This window comes from Anguilla rostrata, chromosome 3 (assembly GCF_018555375.3).
Source record: "Anguilla rostrata isolate EN2019 chromosome 3, ASM1855537v3, whole genome shotgun sequence".
Taxonomy (NCBI): domain Eukaryota; kingdom Metazoa; phylum Chordata; class Actinopteri; order Anguilliformes; family Anguillidae; genus Anguilla; species Anguilla rostrata.
Genome location: NC_057935.1, coordinates 71,261,576 through 71,281,575, shown reverse-complemented (window position 1 = coordinate 71,281,575; position 20,000 = coordinate 71,261,576). Strand labels below are relative to the sequence as shown.

Here is a 20,000-nt window from a genome sequence, read left to right as displayed (position 1 = left end):
CTGGAGCAGGGGATTGTGGGTACTCACACTCGCTGTACTGCTGCAGTAGGGCATTATGGGTACTCACACTCGCTGTACTGCTGCAGCAGGGCATTATGGGTACTCACACTCGCTGTACTGCTGCAGCAGGGCATTATGGGTACTCACACTCGCTGTACTGCTGCAGCAGGGCATTATGGGTACTCACACTCGCTGTACTGCTGCAGCAGGGCATTGTGGGTACTCACACTCGCTGTACTGCTGCAGCGGCGATTGTGGGTACCACACTCGCTGTACTGCTGCAGCAGGGCATTGTGGGTACTCACACTCGCTGTACTGCTGCAGCAGGGCATTGTGGGTACTCACACTCGCTGTACTGCTGCAGCAGGGCATTATGGGTACTCACACTCACTGTACTGCTGCAGCAGGGCATTATGGGTATTCACACTCGCTGTACTGCTGCAGCAGGGCATTATGGGTACTCACACTCGCTGTACTGCTGCAGCAGGGCATTATGGGTACTCACACTCGCTGTACTGCTGCAGCAAGGCATTATGGGTACTCACACTCGCTGTACTGCTGCAGCAGGGCATTATGGGTACTCACTCTCGCTGTACTGGTGCAGCAGGGCATTATGGGTACGCAGGGCATTATGGGTACTCACACTCGCTGTACTGCTGCAGCTGGCTGAACTCGGCGGGGCTCAGGCACACCCAGCTCCCGTCCCCCATGATGGCGGGCGGCGTGGCGGCGGAGGGGTGCTGGTTATCCCTGGGTGCGGTTCAAACCGGAGCTGGAGGGGGGGGTCAGCATCGTCCCAGAGCCGCCCTGCGAGCAGGGGGAGAGGGGAGTGTGGGGGCAGGACGCGGAGCCCCCTAATCCTCCGATGTCAGGGGTCACCTCCCACAAGGCCTTTACTCTGATCCCTGATCAGTTATGCCACACCCACACAGCTTCCTGTCTGTGGAGAGAGAGAGAGAGAGAGAAGAGAGAGAGAGATGTTTACTGGGCCACAATTGTGTGCCATTCATTTTAGATTCTCTGCCACAGTAAACCAGGATATTTTTCCTCTGCAGGGATTTAAGTTTGTTAAAGTCCTATCAAAAACAAAAAGTCATAAGAAATTTAATTTTGATGGCTGTTGAAAAGGGACCAAATCGTTGGTGATGCTTAGCGGAAATTAGATTTGTTCAGTCCCGTAAAATGAATGAACCGCCCGCTACATCCTCTCCTTGGATTCATTTCATTGGCCAACTGCAGGCGAAAGAAAGAGCGTTTAACGCTCGTACGGCGCAGGGTTTCTGTACTTTAAAAATTAAACACCACTGACATGAACGTTAACATGGCTGGACGTTACGGTCGGACAGAAAATCGAACGTCTTGCTGTGCAGCGACACACGCTCCGTTTGAGAATCAATACCTGTTTTCACCATGGCATCGCACTGTGAGTGACAACGCAGGCACAAAGAGAAAGCAGTTCTACGAGTTGGAAAAAAAAAAAAACAAAGTAAATATTTAAAATGTGTAAAAAAACAAAAAATCTTTTTAAAAAAACCAACCGTAATTGAGGAAAAGGGGCGACATAGCTCAGGAGGTAAGACCGATTGTCTGGCAGTCGGAGGGTTGCCGGTTCAAACCCCCGCCCTGGGCATGTCGAAGTGTCCTTGAGCAAGACACCTAACCCCTAACCCCTAACTGCTCTGGCGAATGAGAGACATCAATTGTAAAGCGCTTTGGATAAAAGCGCTATATAAATGCAGACCATTTACCAAATGGCAGACGTGTGACGGGGACATCGCTGTGAACTGCATTCGCAATAACAGCTGTACGCTTCAGCTGCCAGACGAAAGGCAAACTCAATATAAAACCTCTTCCTTATCCCATTCACATCTCCCAGACAAAAACAAGTTCTATTCAACACCCATGTGAGATTTATTTTCACGTACTTCTCAAATTGCGCTCCTCAGAAGAAAAAAAAACCCCTTTGCTTTCCTCGCTAAGATAACAACATGGGCTCCTGCAATGTTCTCCATTTACTCTCACTTCACCGCTTTTTATTAGTCTGAAATTAATAACAGCAAGATCCAGGGACACCCCGGGATAAATCTATAAGCGAAATGTGTGTATGTGTGTATGTGGATGTGCGTGAGTGTGAGCGTGTGTGTGTGCGTGCGTGTGTGTGTGTCTGTTTGTGTGTGAGTGCATGTTTGTGTGTGCATGTGTGTGTGTGTGTGCATGTGTGTGTGTGTGTGTGTGTGTGCTCGTGCGCGTGTGTGAAAACTCCTACATTTCTTATTCTTCTCAAAGTGTCCATGATTTGTCTTAGATTGTCTATGCCCTTGCTCTTAATTTGTCCTCAGGCGGTCTAGGAGAAGCAACACAGAAAAAAAAGAATCTGATTTATTTCTGAAGAGATAAAGAAAAGACTGGAGAGGCTCCCAAAAAACAAAAACATATTATTATCATCATCATCATCATCATCATAATATATAACTTTATTTACATAGCACTTATACAAACATAGGTACAAAGAGCTGTACAACATAATGATCATAGAATGAATAAACATATCATAAAAAAAGTTGCACAGAATATTGTTACATGGACAGATATATACAGGGCCCTGTTGGTAATTATTGATGAACAAATCCAGCAAACCACTGTCCGTTAATTAGGACAGTTAATGGGGACCATTTGTAGGCTATTCTCACCGCTCTTGATCATGACTGGTGAACGGCAAGCACGTCTCGAGAACAGACGACGTCACCAGAAGGACATCACCGGATCCATCGTGTGACCCGGCCCATTTTAATCAGGTCTCTGTCCATTAAAAACGACATCACGACAGACTCCCCCCCCTCCACGAAGCGATCAACCGTGACCCTTATCAGGCCATCTCCAAGGAGCTGATTGGATAATATGCTCCCCTGCCTTCCTACGGCAGCCTGTCGTAGTCACCATTACAAACGTGGAAAAGATTTTTTTTTTGTTGTTGCTTCATAATGTGCTCACCGGTGATTAAATATCGCTGCTTCTTGTTGAATTTCTTTCACCCAGATGAGAGAAAATTGAGCCGAGAGCAGTTTCTTTCCCCGCAAATCAGTAACCCATTATAAGCCCTCTTCCTGTACCAAATATCCTCTCACCATTGTTCTCTCCTTCCTCTTTTCTATTATACAACGAGTATATCAGTAGTAATTTCATTAAGTTCTAGATTCAAATGAATCATACTGTACCACCCACCTTCCTTTCGTCTATTGTAATGCATTTAAATGTATTTAATGCATATACTTACAGCATTTCGCCAACCGGTAAATAAGATTAGGTATAATACATCTCAGCGCAAAATAAGTTTGGGTGTGTGTTTCCGGAACTGAAAAGAGTTGCCGTTATAAGACAACAGTAAACACGGCTACTAAGGTTCAGCAGAGGTACGTTTGTGTTCCTTCCAGAACAGTTGAGGGAATTTTCTCAAACTCTCCGATTTATAGATTCCATTGCAATCTATGTCTACAACATACGAAACAAAAGCAACATTAAATTTAGTCTCAATGTGTGAGTTACACATTTAAGCTGGTTAAAAAAAATAAAGACATAACACATTTCATCCAATATAACTGTATCAACCAACACATCTGCTTCCTGTTATCACTTAGACAGTTAAATAATACATGTATTTCCAGCATTGCTTCTTGCGGCGTAGCCTGTAGAACACTGACCACATGTTCATTACCAGCTGCGATGTCTGTGGTTCACAAGGACGGAGTGTAGCACAATGGGTAATGACTTGTAACTGAAAGGTCGCAGGTTCGATCCCCGGGTAGGACACTGCCGTTGTACCCTTGAGCAAGGTACTTAACCAAAATTGCTTCAGTATATATCCAGCTGTATAAATGGATACAATGTAAAATGCTATGTAAAAGTTGTGTAAGTCGCTCTGGATAAGAGCGTCTGCTAAATGCCTGTAATGCAATGTAATGTAACACACGGCCACGTCTCTCCCTCTCTCTCACTCCCATTCTTTCGGTCTCTCTGTGCTGTCTTTTCCAGTACAGCTGAAAAAGCCGAAAGACGAAACACATTTTTAAAAGAGTAAATTTTCTGAATGTCGTGCAGTAAATCGCGGACTGAGGAGGGGGGTGGCGAGGGGCGGGGGTGCAGGTTGCCATGGCGGCTGCCTGTCGCCGTTGCCTCCCCCAGGTCACGCCTCACCCTGCCCAGGCCCGTAAAACACAGACACTCACAGACATGGCGTAAATCCACCCCAGGCGCCTACAGGCTAATCGATGGAGTGACCGGATGGATCTGTGAACCAAGGAGGCCAAGGGAGACATTAGCGCTCAATGTTAGCCCTCAATGATAGCGCTCAATGTTAGCACTTAATGTTAGCGCTCAACGACAGCGCTCAATGACAATTCTTAACACAAGCGCTCAATGATAGCGCTCAACTTTAGCGCTCAATGACAATGCTTAACGTTAGCGCTCAACGATAGCTCTCAATGACAGCGCTGAACAACCCCTCAGAGATCCTGCAGTTATGCCACCGCGCACCCTTTCAAAGCTGAGAGGTATAAATCTGCCCTTCTAACAGTCCAGGTGTCACTTCTCTCTTTTATTTTTACGGGCAGTGTAACTCCTTCTCCTGCGGGACCCTAAGTCGAATCGATACACTCCCCCCGGCCGTTAGGCCTTGACATTTTCTCGAATTAAGTGCGGCGATAAATCTCGCCGGCTTAATTTGAGCAGCTGGACACGCACCAGCGGACATGTTCATGTGCAATGCCCGATCGTCCCATTACTTCACCTTTAAAATCAATGTCCCCTTTCAAATCCCCTCGCTCACTGGAATGCTAGAAGACGTATGGAAGTCGTAAAATGTTCTGACGTTCGTCTGGTTGAGTCTGTGAAATTGTCTACATTCGTCTTGTTTCATTTATTTGTTTATTTTGGCCAGATACGGCTTGTAATTGAAGCAATTAAGAGTCCCTGGTTGAGCTACTTTTTTTGCAAACAGCCTAAGGTTTCGCAATCATGATGCCCCAATGAATGCATTGGTGAATATTCAATAAAAACATTCTGTAGGCAACACCCAGAAAAATAATAATAATTTGACTTAAACGAGACATCTGTTAGCACAGGGATAACCAAACACTTCATCAGAAAGGGGTGGCAGTTTAAAAAATTAATAATTTTACAAAGTACTTTAAATGGGAAAAAAACAGTAGGCCCTATCAGGTATATTCAAAATTTTTTCATTAGTTTTGAATTAGTGAAAAGCAGTTATTTTATCTCAACCACAGTGGCAATAACAGAGTTATCTAAAGCCATGTTCACATACACAAAATAAGCTAATAATATGAACGGAACAAGCATTGGACACACACATTGGTGTATACATAATGTAGCTAATTACATTCTCACATGGCATTGTGGGATTGTTATATTTTGATCCCACGGGTCAATGCTGAGATTCTGGTTCGGCTCGGTGAGCTGCAGACTGCGGGCGTGCCTGCGACAGCACGTCACGTTTCGGCTTCCCGGCTAACAGACAGCGGTCTGCCGCTGTCCGGTGGGTATGACTCACACGATGACCTCGGAGCTCGTCACGGGGAAACCCCCCCGCAGTCTGAACACAAACAAGCCCACTTCACAGTGACAAGGATCATTCTGAAGGGCTAATGTTGCTCATTTGAAGTACGAAATAATGAAATGATAGTATCATCTTTATCCAAATGTTTTACAATGATAAAGTCTACATTAAAAAAACCAGCAGTGCCCACCTCCACCCAACAAGCACAATGAAGCACACACAGGCACACACACACACACACAAACATTCATGCACACACACATACAAATACACACACAAATACACACACGCACATGCGCACACATCCATGCATGTAAGCAAATCCAAAAACACATGTGCATACACATACACACAAACATGCACACACACGCACACACACCATCGTGTGTGTTCCAATAAACTACGTTTGAAATTACTGTTAACCCCAGTGAATAATGCACTTTCCTAAAATCAAAGGAAAAATGGCCAATCTATTTCGTTCCCTGTCTAAATTGATCCAGGAGAGGAATTACATTAAAAAGACAGAGGAGTCAGCAAATACGTTGCAACACAAATCAGTGCACATTAAGTGTGAAGAGAAATACGTCAAAATAATCTACAGTGTAACATGGTCACCTTCATACAGAGCAAATTAGAAATACAGTACATGTGTCAAACAGAGATTTAATACCGCAGCATTTATCTTTTAATATTCACAGACTTAATCGTATGAGGCCGGTTAGAGCCTGGCATTAAAATTGGATTGTAAATCAGTCTAAGGGAGTATGCGTATGCAGTAATGCCCTGAATGAAAATTCATGATTTTAAAATGTCCTTCATAATTGAATTTTATTATTATTATTTTTGATTGCAGTTCGTAAGGTGACGTGATTTGACATTTTTTTTCGGGAAAATTAAGATTTTTTTAATTTTTTGCGCGAGAGCAGGAACCTCCGCCCGTTACGGTGTTCCGATGGAGGCGGAGCCTAAGAGCCCGCGTCATCGCCCCGCCGTCAAACGTCAGCGGCGGCGCGACTGAGACGGAAAAACGAGCAGCGGAGGCAGAGCAGCGGGGGAGGGGCGGCGGAGCCGACCGTCACGACCTGAGGATCGGGAAGGGGGGGGGGGGCTGGGATTCCAGCAGAAAATAACAGCCCATCTCTCTCCTGAACCGAGAAACAACAAGCGAACAGAAACAAAAAAATTTGTGCTAATTGGCACTAATACTTCCCCCCCCCCTTTCCTAAATGGCTGTCGCAGGGATGGGAACGCTGGAGCTGCAGGTTCATTCATCGCAGGTTTCACAAGCAGCAGAGTGTAATCGTGTGAGCCTTCCTCCCCTCCCAACCCCACCCCCCCCGCCCCCCCCCCCCCCCCCCAGTGTGTCAGCCCCCTCCTGGTTGCCAGACGACACGGGAGACCGCAGGCGGCGTGCGATAACAGGAATGGGGACACTGTTATGAGCGCGCTCAGAGATAAGAGATGCGGGGGGGAGCATGGGCGGGGGGCGGGGGGAGCAGGCTGGTCGTCAGGACAGCCCTTCCTGATCTGATCTGATCTGATCTGGTTGGAAGTGTATGGCGTCACTGGTACTCCCCGTCCCCAAACGGCTGATCCCAGACCAGCTCACACACACCCCTGATTTAGAAACTGACCGTTATGTTTATGAGCGCAAACTGGTCTGGAGTCAGTGTGCATAGGGCCTGAATTAATCAATGTTATCTGAAGGAGAAGGGGGTGATAGTGTTTGTGTGCGGGGTGAGGGTGGGGTGGGGTGAGGAGGGGGGGGGCTGCGGATGTTCTGGGCACGTGCAGAACAACGGGACAGGGGCCTCCCCTCTTCAACGGAGAGGGATTCTGTTTGCTTGAGAGGTTGCCTGGCAACCTGACGTCACAAGCGCATGCTGCAAGGAGACAGAGGGGGAAGGAGGGGGGAGGGGGGGGGGGCTGGCAGGTCAGGAGGGATGGGGCTGTGTGATTGAGTCTGTATGTACGTGTGCGTGTGTATGTGTGTGTGTGTGTGTGCGTCCATGTGTATGTGTGTACGTGTTTGCATGTGCGTGTGTGCGTGTGTCTGTGTGTGTATGAGAGAGAGCGAGCACGAAAAAGAGAGAGACAGAGAGAGAGAGTCTTTGAGAAGGGGGGAGGAGACCTGTGATGACTCACCAGCACATTGACAGAGATGTAACAGAGCTACCCCCCCCCCTGCCCCCCCCCCCCCCGTCTCCAGCAGAGTGACGTCAGCAGCGCCCGTTAGCCCCGTGCGCGGCTCCCCAGCAGCGGCGAAGGGCGCCGCTCCCCAAACGCTTCACCCTCTACTCGCAGCCTGCTGCTGCTGGCCAATCAGCCGTAGCTTTACGCCATCGAGCCCCTTTCAGACAGGAAGCAGAACGCTCGCGTTCTCCCCAGAGCTCGCGCGACTCCGCAGCCATCTGCGCGTTCGTGCTTACTCAAACTACGACGTGTGATCATCCCCAGTTATCGGAATGATTGATCACTAGGTCCCGAATCATAGGAGAATAAATTGCACATAAAATGAAGTCGTCTTTTGGCCAGTTCAATTACCGTTAAATTTATAGCTGATGTGCAGACTTTTGTATATCTCTTCCATATATTTACTGCCTATAACAGTGAAATGGCTACATGGTGCAGGATCTGCTGCATTCAAAATATGATGCTTTTCCGCTGTCTGCATGCCACTATACATTAAAGAATCATCACATGCGGTTTTTGTCCTAAAGGCTAGAGCACCTTACTGAAATGACTCTCTTTACAGCACCAGTAAAACTCCTCTCCACTTGTTAGGTGCTTAAAGGGACCTGGAAGATAAAAAAAGACTGCTGGATCATTGCTTGGCAATTTCCACCTGGTTTCAGTAGTTTATGAGACAATGTAAAGAAATCACTGCAGCGAAGGCAAAATCCAAAATCGATGGGTGTGATCTAACGATGTAGGGAGAGTCTATTTGTACCTGACAATAACACGCTGGCATCAAGCACTACAGTCCGTCAGAAACTGCAGTTCCACCGAATACCATGTGAGCAAGATCCTAAGAGAGCGAGGTTCTCCGAACTTTCTTCATCCTCTCTGTGCACATTTCACATTTCTTCGTTCCAGAGCCCCACGGCCGGTGACCTTTCAACACTTCGAGGCGTGAGGTCACAAAGACGAGATCAGAATGTTCCCACGTGAACATTCTAACGCTGATGTAACAATCGCTACCGGTGACCGAAAGACAAACGGAGTTCTAGAACACTGACAATTTAGAAGAAAAAAAATTTTTTTTAATCGTTCAGGAAAAAAACCTAGTGCTCTTCAGAGGGTAAATTTCCGTCGTTACAGACGGAACAGATCACCTGCTGTCGGGATGTCCTTGCCACGTGCGCCTTGTGGATGAGCCCCTTCGGGGGGGGGGGGGGGGGGGTGAGGGGGGGGGGGGTGGGAGGGCGAGGGGGGGGGTGGAGGGTGAGGGGGGGGGGGGTAAATGTAAATAAGTCGTGTCCCTCGCTTTCTAATTAGCGCGGTGTAATTCCGCTGCCAGACGGGCCGCTGTGATGCATGGGCCGAGTTAACTGGCCCGGGGCCGCGGCGAATCGCCCGATGCGACAGCGTAGCCGCGACGCGCCGGAGAGACAGGGAGCGGCGAGCAAACGCGGGAGAGACAGGGAGCGGCGCGCAAACGCGGGAGAGACAGGGAGCGGCGCGCAAACGCGGGAGAGACAGGGAGCCGCGACGCGCGGGAGAGACAGGGAGCGGCGAGCAAACGCGGAAGAGACAGGGAGCGGCGCGCAAACGCGGAAGAGACAGGGAGCGGCGAGCAACTCCCACTCCGACAGCCCTATTACGGGTCAGCGCCGACGGCGGGGTCGGAGGTCAACCCGCGCGGCCGGCCGCGGTAAACCGTAGAGCGGCCGAAACAGCGGCGGCGGCTCCCGCGACAACGGCTCAAGGCCGTTCCGCTGGCGGATCGCCGTGGAAACGGCCGTCGGCGACATCGTTACTTTTGCCTCATGATTGGCCGCCGTTTATCGTGGGATGCAAAACGCACACGTCGCACTCCGCACCTCCACCCTAGACGTCCCATGACCCCCAACCCCCCATCACCCACCCCCCACCCCCCAACCCAGCAATTTTTTTTTGAGCTGTCAGCCTACAACAAGCAATGGACTCAAGGGGTGTGGTCTGGCTGTAAAAAAAAAGCCCCACTGTATAATGTACAGGAAATCACTGGATCTGCGTATCTGTGAAACAAAGCGCCTACTGATCCCGACAGGACCGAATGTAAAATGGGGCTGTGTTTCCACACAGCACAGGGACATATCCTGATAAGCATTATCCTTCTCACCATTCTCATCCTTCTCACACACTCACACACACACACGCGCACACACATGCACACACACACACACACACACACACACACTCACACACACACACACACACACACACACATGCACGCACGCACTCACATACACACATACACACACACACACTCACATACACACACACATACACACACACACACACACTCACACACACACACACGCACGCACGCACTCACACACTCACACACACACACACGCGCACACATATGCACACACACACACACACACACACTCACACACACACACACACACACACATGCACGCACGCACTCACATACACACATACACACAATCACACACACACACACATACACACACACATGCACACTCACGCACACGCACTCACGCACGCACGCACTCACGCACACGCACTCACGCACGCACGCACGCACGCACACACACACTCACACACACTCACACACACACACACACACTCACGCACTCACGCACTCACGCACTCACACACACACTCACTCACACACACACTCACGCACTCACACACTCACACACTCACACACTCACACACACACACACACACACACACACACTCACACATTCACATACACACGCACGCACGCACGCACACATGCACTCACACACACACATACATACACACACACACACACACACACACACACAGGTAGGACACAAGTTTCTTCATTCTTTTGGTTTCTGCTGGGGGGGCTTTTCAGTTTCAACAGCTCTACACACAGCAGTGCACTTAGCAGTCTTGTTCCGGTTCTTCTACTAAAACCACCCTGACAGAAACATCTGTGGATCGGTGCTTTCTGTTTCCAAAAAGGCATTTTTGTTCATGCCAGGCACCTCAAGCGCTGTTAGTGTGTAAGTAACCCAGATAAGAAAAAACTCTACTCAACTTTAACCAGCCCTCCCTCAACCTGAGATTTAAACCCACAAGCCTTATGTCACTAGCAGCTATTCCAAGGACATCTGGCATAGTTGGCCGAACTTTGTGCCAGGGGGGAATTTAGTTAGTTATCACACAATTTAATTTATATATTACCAGGTCATCCCTCTGAGGTGAAAGAAGTGTTTTCTGGCCTCATATTCCACAGAGCAACAGCAAAAAAAAGCTAGCTGGTGCATACACAAACCATGCATGACACAAAATACCATGTGCAGAATTACAGCACAATATATCATAAAGAATATACAAATAAAAAGTCATACAAAATGTCTTTTTTTATCAGTTTTTTTTTCCAATCTACCAACTCTTACTATGAGCTGTGAAACAACATCTTTAAAATCCAAATCAATGGCACTCATCCAGTATATAATCATTTATGAAGTCTTTAAATTTATTCAGTTGTGATTTCATGGCCAGGGAACATAACAGTGAAATGAACATTTCCCGTTATCTGCCTGACTATTTGGAACAGAGAACAGAAAACTGAACAGGGAAGGAAGGGTCGTGACTGTCACAAACCTCATTTGCATACTACTAAATGAAAACTCATTGATTGGCTCGCACTGTTTGCTTTGGCGGGAACGCTCCTGATTGGACAAACTCCAAACTGTTCACCTCTGCCTCTGTGTAGGCCGCCAAAATGAAGCAGACGAGAGGGAACGTTGAGAAAGTTCCGGAAACTCAAGAATTACAGGACTCCTAAGCGATTCCTAAAATGCCTACACATGCTGTCCCATTTCATCCCCTTCTCTTATGCACAGTAAATCAAAATTAAATTAAGCTATATTTTTATCGATAAGCATCCATTTAAAAAAAATCTAATTTCCAATAAAATCAGCTTGACCTCTTATCCTTGCCAAGCTAAATTGTGTCTTGCCGTTCCCCGATTGAAGTATTTTGCCGTCATGAATTATTGAGTCAGTAAGCATTTGCCTGTTGACTCAGAACCAATTTCTGCCTCAGAATATATTGCATACATCCAAGGCGTGGCACACATATCCAAATATAAAAATTATAATACGCGAATCTAAGCTTGAAAGATTTACAGCAGATTTTGAATAACATTCAATAAGAATCCTACAGTGAACACATCTGAGTAAATTGACGTATGATTTAGAGCAGGAGGTGTTGTATGACATCAGGCTTGCTCATCCAATCACAGCACCCACTCACAGTCTGTCACAGGCCTGTTCAGCCAATCGGATACTCAGTGACGCCCCGTTTACCCATATCGAGGGTGTGTTCCACGGAGTCCATGGCTTACATTCTCAAAGAGCCCCTTGCTTACAGTACTTTCTGTTATTAGGGAGATCAACTGAGCGTTAGCTCACATTTTATTTATTTGCATGGCTCACACTCTTCATAATCCAAGTTTATTAGCACAGCTAACTAACACATACATTTATTCAGCCAGATATTTACAGAAGGATTTTCAGCTAAGTGTCAGGCTCCAACGTACAATGCCAGTGCTCAACCTGGGGTCTTTAAATCCTGAATTTATTTTCTCCTAAGCATTACTCTAGACTTCCACCTCATTCATCATCCTCACTACGGAGTGCAAAAGGTCTTCTATTCATAAAGCTTTATCTGCTCCCTCTATGACACATCAGTTGAGAGACTTCATAGTTCAGGCGATAATGTGCCTTCAGTCTCTGATTTGACTGAATTGCCTATTTGCAGGAAAGCCCTTATTGTTTCACATCAGTGAGTCACTGAATATTCAAGAGCTAATCAAGCGACAAACAACTGAGCACTCATAACCAGGTGTCTGTGAGTGTGCGGTGTGTGTGTGTGTGTGTGTGTGTGTGTGTATGCGTGTGTGTGTGCATGCATGCGTGTGTGTGTGTTTATGTGTGTGTGAGCGTGTGAGCGTGCGTGCGTGCGTGTGTGCGTGTGTGTGTGTGTGTGTGCGGAAGCTGCGTTTGTCATCCATGTTGTACAATACACAGAGTTTGAAGTGTAGAAACTTAGGACTAGCATTAGGATGACCATACGAGAAGTAAGAAAAATATTGGGGTTCGTAGAACATTGGGGGGGGGGGGTTCAGTTGTGGACTGGGGGGAGGGTGTTGGAGGGAGAACTGCAGTACGGGGAGCAGGCCTACAGCTTAAAACAAGTAGCAAAACACTGGAGAAAAATGGCAGTTATTCATACGAGCCAGGCGGTCTGCTGCGCTCCACTGCGAGCCCTGACAACACAGCCCTGGAGCGCCTGAGCGTGCAAAACCCGGTCCTCAGTGCGCGAGAGAAACCGGAAACCTCGAGCAAAAAGGGCAAGCGTCAGACAGCGTCGCGCAGAACGTGCCACCGGAGCCCAGGCACAGGCGGATTTAGGACCGCAGTAAAACGCTGAGTTTTAATTTAACTCCCCTGAGACGAATCAGATGTTCTCTACCGGGGTGAAATACGCTCTGTCGGAGTTTCTTTCCGAGACAAACGATCCAGGAAAAACAGGCAGGCTCCACACACAGGGTTTTCTAAGAACAGGCCTGCGTGGATCATCGCGGACCACAGCCGCTATTGTCCAGGCTAGCCTCCTTTTTTAAAAAAAAAAAAAAGCGAATTCAGGCGCAATGGAAAAAAACCGCACGCAGACGGTGACGCAGACGCAGACGCAGATGCAGACTGGAGGCTCGGCCGCGTCCAACATCTGGGATTCTTTCATCGCTCCCTTCTATTATTAGCAGCCATTACCCCCCACCTCCCGTCCAGCCAGCAGTAATTTCCCATAAATCTCAGCCCTGGCAACAGGGAGGTTGGTGGTGGGTGGTGGGGGGTGGGGGGGTGGCAGTATGTCACTGCGCGGCGAAGTACACAACAGAAACCAACTTTCGGGGTTCTGCCAAATTTTATCTGTCGAATCAGCACGTGGAATCAGAGTTGTAATGACCTTGGGCGGGGATAGGGGTGGGGGGGGGGGTGGCCCTACATGAGTTAGCTTCTATTAATAAACAAGGGGAGATATGTACCGAATCATCCAGCCCACTACACCACGAGCACATGGTACGGTAGCAGGACAGGATTTTTACCCAGGGAACCTGGACCTGGTCCCAGGGCTGAAGGTTCGAACCTTGAGCGGGCACCCTAAACCACAGCCACTCCATTGAACTCAGCACTGCATGTTCGACGTGCACCACTAGGGGCACTGCTGAGCAAACGGGCCCTGTAAATAATGGTAATGCAAAGGCTGTAATATTCCACGTTGCTTACGCCATGCAGTATGGTGGCGGCTGGGCGCTTAAGGCTACGTAGCCTGGACCGCCACAATGCAGCCATTCTCACCACCACTCTTTAAAACGCTAGCATTCTTGCTAACGGTGAGGAAAAGCTAAAATGGCGCAATCAAGAATGAATAAATATAAATAAATGTGAATAAATAGCCTGGGGGGGGCTCATGTACCTGGAATGAACTCAAACCCTCACCCACCACCCCCCCCCCTCCCCACCAGCAGCTGCCTCAGGACTGCCCCCTAGCTGCCGTCAATTGACTAACAACATGACCCGTTAGTGACCAGATAAGCAGTGCAGCGTAAGGTCACCTTACACTAAAGCAGAATCGAAAACAAGAGCCCCGAAGCCACATTTTGAGAAGTGAGAAAGTGTCAGCAAAAACCCGCAAAAAACAAAGCAATCCCCGTAGGACCCCCCCCCTCCCCCCCTCCCCCCCATGCTCTCTGCTCGTCTCCAGAAAAAACGTAGGTCAGGGTGAAAAAAAATGAATCACGCTATTGTTTCCCCTGAAAACAGGAACCACCACCTTCAGCCACAGGCGAGCTACAGCGTAGCGTCTGAATGTAGTAAATGCAGAACAGCAGCTCAGTGTTCACGGTCATTAGGTGTTTAAAACAAATTGACAATTTCCTAACCTCGCCCTTTCCGCGAGCATTACCTCTATATATAGGGGCCAATCATTCCCACGTCCAGCTAAGCAAGAGGAGGACGGGGTCGTTTCTGGGCTGTTCGTCTTCTTTGGATATGGAAGTCGACTGCACTTTGGGCAGCAGTGCATGCTGGGATAGGAAAAAAAATGGTTCATGCTCTCTAACAGATGTGCAAGAGCGTACAGCCAATCACATCAGCCTGTGGGGGGGGGGTCTCATTGTAAGATCTGCCTCTACAGAAGATGCCAACGACCAGTGTGCCAGCCTCAACTTCGGGATGATCATGGCTAGGCCACTTCTAGAGATGGGCGATATAGGCTCCATATAGGCAATATTGGACTGGCGGGGGACGGGGCAACAAAAGCCCCCTCCCCTCCCCTCCGGTGTACGATCAACAGGTATACCCAACACTCCACCTCTGATCCATGATTGCTAAATAAACCCACCACCCACCCCCACCACGGCCCACAAGGCTGGAGTCCGCCCTGAACGGTCCAGTCAATGTGGGTGTGACACTACAGAGCAACAGCAGTTCAGTACTAAACTCCCTGTAACATGGATGCACTTGATTAAAAACCCAAAAAAGTCAGCTTTTTTAAAATTTCTTTTATTCTGATGTGCAATCAAATCTATGAAAGTCAAATTCATTGTTATTCATCTTCTTTTTGTTTGTATCATTTCAAAAGGTTAAAATTCAAATGACTGTGAAGTGAATAAGTTTCTCAGTTAAACTGTTAAAGTGGCAAGAACAATTAGCATAACAGAATATACCAAAAATTTGTTTGAGATCACAAACAGGGGGGTTATTGTGGACCGGGGATCCTCCCATGAATTCCCATCTAAATGGTACTTTGAAATATCCTGGAGAAAATAAAACTCAGAAAACGTGAAGTGTAGAGCACGCATGGCACTGTCATTTTGGGGCACTACTACTTTTTTCAGAAAACATGATAAAATAAAAAAAAAAGACAGAAACTGATATGATAGACCGCATCAATAGTGTTGTCATTATTCTCTCTCAGATTCCATTAAGTTAGTCAATAGCTCTGCTCAGTGAGGACACATGCTATGTTCACGAGCAGAGATTAAGCCCACGCTAGGCTACACACGCTGTTTTGGTCCAGTATTACTGTGGGAAAAAAAGTCAACGTGGACACAGCGATGTGGCCCCTTTGAGTCGAGGCAGGTGTGCTCGAGACAGGTGTGCTTAGCCCATGAGCGGGGCACCTGGGGGGGGGGGGGGGGTTCCTGTCAGGATTTGAGCGGGAAAAGGTCACCGGTCTGGTCTCGAACCCCAACCGCGCGCGATGCGGGGTTTGTTACATAACAAGCCGTGCCGCTACGCTAGCCACGTCCGCTGCCAATCATTTTTGTCGCCGTGGTGACGGACATACGGGTGGACGAGGTGAGGTCACCACACGCCCGTAGCATTACATTACATTACATTGCAGGCATTTAGCAGAACACAACATGTTCTACACAACATGTTACACAACATTCTACACAGCATTTACACTGCATCCATTTATACAGCTGGATATGTCCTGAAGCAGTGCAGGTTAAGTACTTTGCTCAAGGGTACAACAGCAGTGCCCACCCTGGGAATCGAACCTGCGACCTTTCGGTTACAAGACAAGCGCCTCATCCATTATACTACACTGCCGCCCAGCATGACACAACTGGCCCCGCCCCCACTCTCTGGGACGGTCTCATTGGCCCAGATGAGCGCACGCGAAACCGGGAAACCGACGGCATGAAATCCAACGAAACCAGGTACGAAGCGAAAACCGCGCACGGCCAAAACTTCCAGGTCTAGCTTGTCAAACCCGAGGGTTTCCAGACACAAACCTAAGCCCAGTGCGCACAGGAGACAGCGAGGGAGGGGATTTAGGAGCAGGGGGATCAGACAAACCCAGATTTTTGGCACACTAACAGTTTTTTTTTTTTAGCAGCACAATTTTTATTGATTCCCTCATAACCCTTCCTTTACAGTCACAGGAGCACATAATAACCCTCAGACTTCAGAGAGCTATTGGCAGCGGGAATCTGTAAAAAAGAAAAAAGAAAAGAAAAAAAAAAGCATACAACAGACCATAAAGAAGACATCACACCCAAAGACACGTCTGTGTTTGTTGTTATAGGGCGTTATAATTGTCTCTTTGAGGCCCACAGAGTGGCACCTGACTTGCCCTCCCCAGTGCGCCACCACCACCCCCCCACTCCGCATCACCCACCACCCTACACCCCCCCTTCCCCCAGACCCCTGACCCACCCCCACCCCCACCCCCACCCCCGCTTCAGGCCTGATATCAGGGCTTTTCATCTGACTGACTGGGGGCCATAATCGCCGTCCGGATCTGGACTTCAAAAAGCCGTGACCGTGAGGGTCTGCCGCGTAAAGAGAAAAAGAAAAACTTTATTTAGACCTGCACATCGCCCCCCCCCCCTCCACATACCCCCCCCCCTCCCCTTCAGCTGAGAAAACAAGAGCTCAGACCACAGACTGTTTCTATTCTGTTCTCTGGAGTGGGGGAGGGTGGAGGGGAGGGGGGAAGAGCGGCAGGGGGGAGGGGAGGGATGCATAAAAATTTTTTAAAATACTGAAAGTTATTTATAGATGGCCAGATGTCATGGCAACAGGATTTTGTTTTAAAACGCAGAGAGCAGTGTGGGGGCAAAGGCAGGCTCGCTCACATGGCACCGGTCGCTGGAGGGCTGAGTGGCCACCTTCCTAAAGTGGGGGGGGGCTGTATTTAACCCTTTGAAGAGTAGGCTTTTTTGGAACGGTTTTTTTATTTATTTTTTATTCAAAAGTCTAACTCAGTTTTCTGGAACTCCACTGCTTTCAATTCCCAACAGCGATTGTGACATCAGCATTAGAATGTTCAGTTAAGAACGTTCCGATCGCACGTTTGTGACCTCACACCTTAAAGGGTTAACGGGGGTTTCTACCGCGTACAAAAGGGCTTCTTCGCGTTGAACTATTTTTCCACACAGAACCGAAACCGTTGGGGGGGGGGTGGGCAAACTGACAACAGCTCTGGTAAGATGGGGTTTCAATATCAACTGCCACAGGCACAAGGACAACAGACTATGACGAGCGCGACCAAATAATGTTAGTTTCACTGCGGTATTTATTTAGCTTTTATGTCTAATTGGGGATTGATTTCTAATTGGTGATTGATCGGTTTCAAGTTTATGGACAAAAAGTCACAAAGTATCTGACACAGAATCAGCAGGAAAAGTGTACAGTCGATCACAACAGCAGGGTTTACAACACGCTTTACAGGAGCCCGGCGTGTCCAACCAGTCATTTAGCATAACGTCTAACACCACCGAGCGTGCATTTAAAAACCGAATTTAGCATGCACTAAGAGGAGAAACGCTGAAACAGGGCGCCCGTTCGTGACCACCGTTCCGTGGGACCCCACTGGGAAGCCAAGCGCACCCATCTCAACGCACAACGGTGATGGCCAATGAAAACCAGCTGTATTACTCGTACAAAACAATGCATCATACCGCTGCAGTCATTCGGATTTCATCACCCGCCCTCAAAGGGGGGGACAGCTGAGGGTCTCTCACGCGTGTAATCTCTCGCCGCCACAATTGGAGCGTTGGATAAACTCGCCGTTGTTTACGCCAGACACGCACCACCAGATTATGGCTGCGCGTCGCTGATTGCCGCACTTCTCCGCGTTTTGTGTAAATACACCACAAAAAGGACGTTCGTGAAGGAAGCCGTGGGATCGACTCCTTTCTCTCACGCTTTCAATCAATTTGAAATCATGTCGAAGAAACTTATTTTCACATTTAATTTCCAAGCATCCAGGCACTTTTTTTTTGTCTTCCTGAGATGTATTCCTAAACACCTACGGACTTCAAGGAAACTTGTAATTATTTTCTAATTCGTTTCTGAGTGCCATGCACATTTTTCAGGGAACATGTTGCGGTGCCCTATGGAACATGCATGCCAGGGGTATGCCACACGGAGATGCCAGGGTGGTGCCAGTCTGTAATGGCTCCAATGCAATAAGACATGGCACAGAAAGGACCACAGGACTAACAGTGTAGCGTAGTGGGTAAGGAACTGGGCTTGTAACCGAAAGGTTGCAGGTTCGATTCCTGGGTAGGACCCTGCCGATGTACCCTTGAGCAAGGTACTTGACCGGCATTGCTTCAGTATATAACCAGCTGTATAAATGGATGCAATGCAAGTCGCTCGGGATAAGAGCATCTGCTAAATGCCTGTAATGTAAGGTCTAACACTGAACAATTCCCACCAAATACAGACCCTCTGAACACTTGGCCATGTGCAGCATGTGAAATACACTCAACTTAAAGACCTGCAAGTATCGTCCACAATGATGGAATAAACCGTAAAAAAAACACGAAGGACAGATTTCTAAAAAGCCGCCATCATTTGTCGTACTCCGTAAAGACACAGAAGGCCATCTTTGCACGTCAAACAGAAGCTGAAGTGGTGATAGTATTCAGCAGGACTAACCAGAAAAGTGTTTTTAGGTGTTTTAAGGTGTTTTAAACAGAAATTGTTGCAGTGCAGTCTCAATATTCGCAACTTGCACTGGAATTGGGTTTGAAAGGAAGCGATCTTTGCGAGCAAAACAGGACAGGGGGTCGCTGTTGGGGTTGGGGGTTTCGGTGCCTGTTTGTGCCTTGGCAGAGCGCAGTCCTGCTTATCCATGTTTTACTCACACGGTGAAATACAGACACACACGGGGAGGCGCGAAAGACGTGATACAGCATCGCTTCTGAGCCGCGCGGGGAAACAGATCCCAGAACAGAACGGGGGGGAGGGCAAAATTACATTCCGCTCTTCAGCGTGCTCGTTTACGATGACAGCGCAACGTGAAACTTTTCGTGCCCCTGAAAAAAAACGTCTCTTTACTGGGATCTATCAACCCTTGGCCGTCTCTTTAAAGGGATCTTGGGTTGTTCTCTTTGAAGAAGAAAAAACAAAAACAAATCATCTCTTGAGCTTACTGTTTGTTTTTGTTTAACATGAGGAACGCCGTGTGAATGTTGGCTCGTCTGAAGGCCTTATTTTATTCCACTCCAACACGACATTGAGGTCAATGACCTTGACCAGCCATGTCACCCAAGGAATCACGTCACAATGATCAATTACGAATGTGTCCTTCACCCCCTATCTATTACTTAATGTAGGCGCTGGAACGAAAAAGTGAAGTACGCATTTCTTTAATCTGAGAAAACAATAACAAATATGTCTCCCTCAAAAAC

At 48.0% G+C, this 20,000-nt stretch overlaps 1 protein-coding gene across 1 annotated transcript in view; it reads right to left on the bottom strand.

The window, feature by feature from the left end:
• Positions 1-20,000, bottom strand: part of LOC135251828 (diacylglycerol kinase beta) — a 118,259-nt gene that overhangs the window by 93,894 nt on the left and 4,365 nt on the right. The window contains exon 3 of the mRNA XM_064329644.1: positions 644-940. Coding sequence (XP_064185714.1) covers positions 644-710 — 67 coding nt within the window. The 5' untranslated portion in view covers positions 711-940. The remainder of the gene's footprint in view (positions 1-643; positions 941-20,000) is intronic.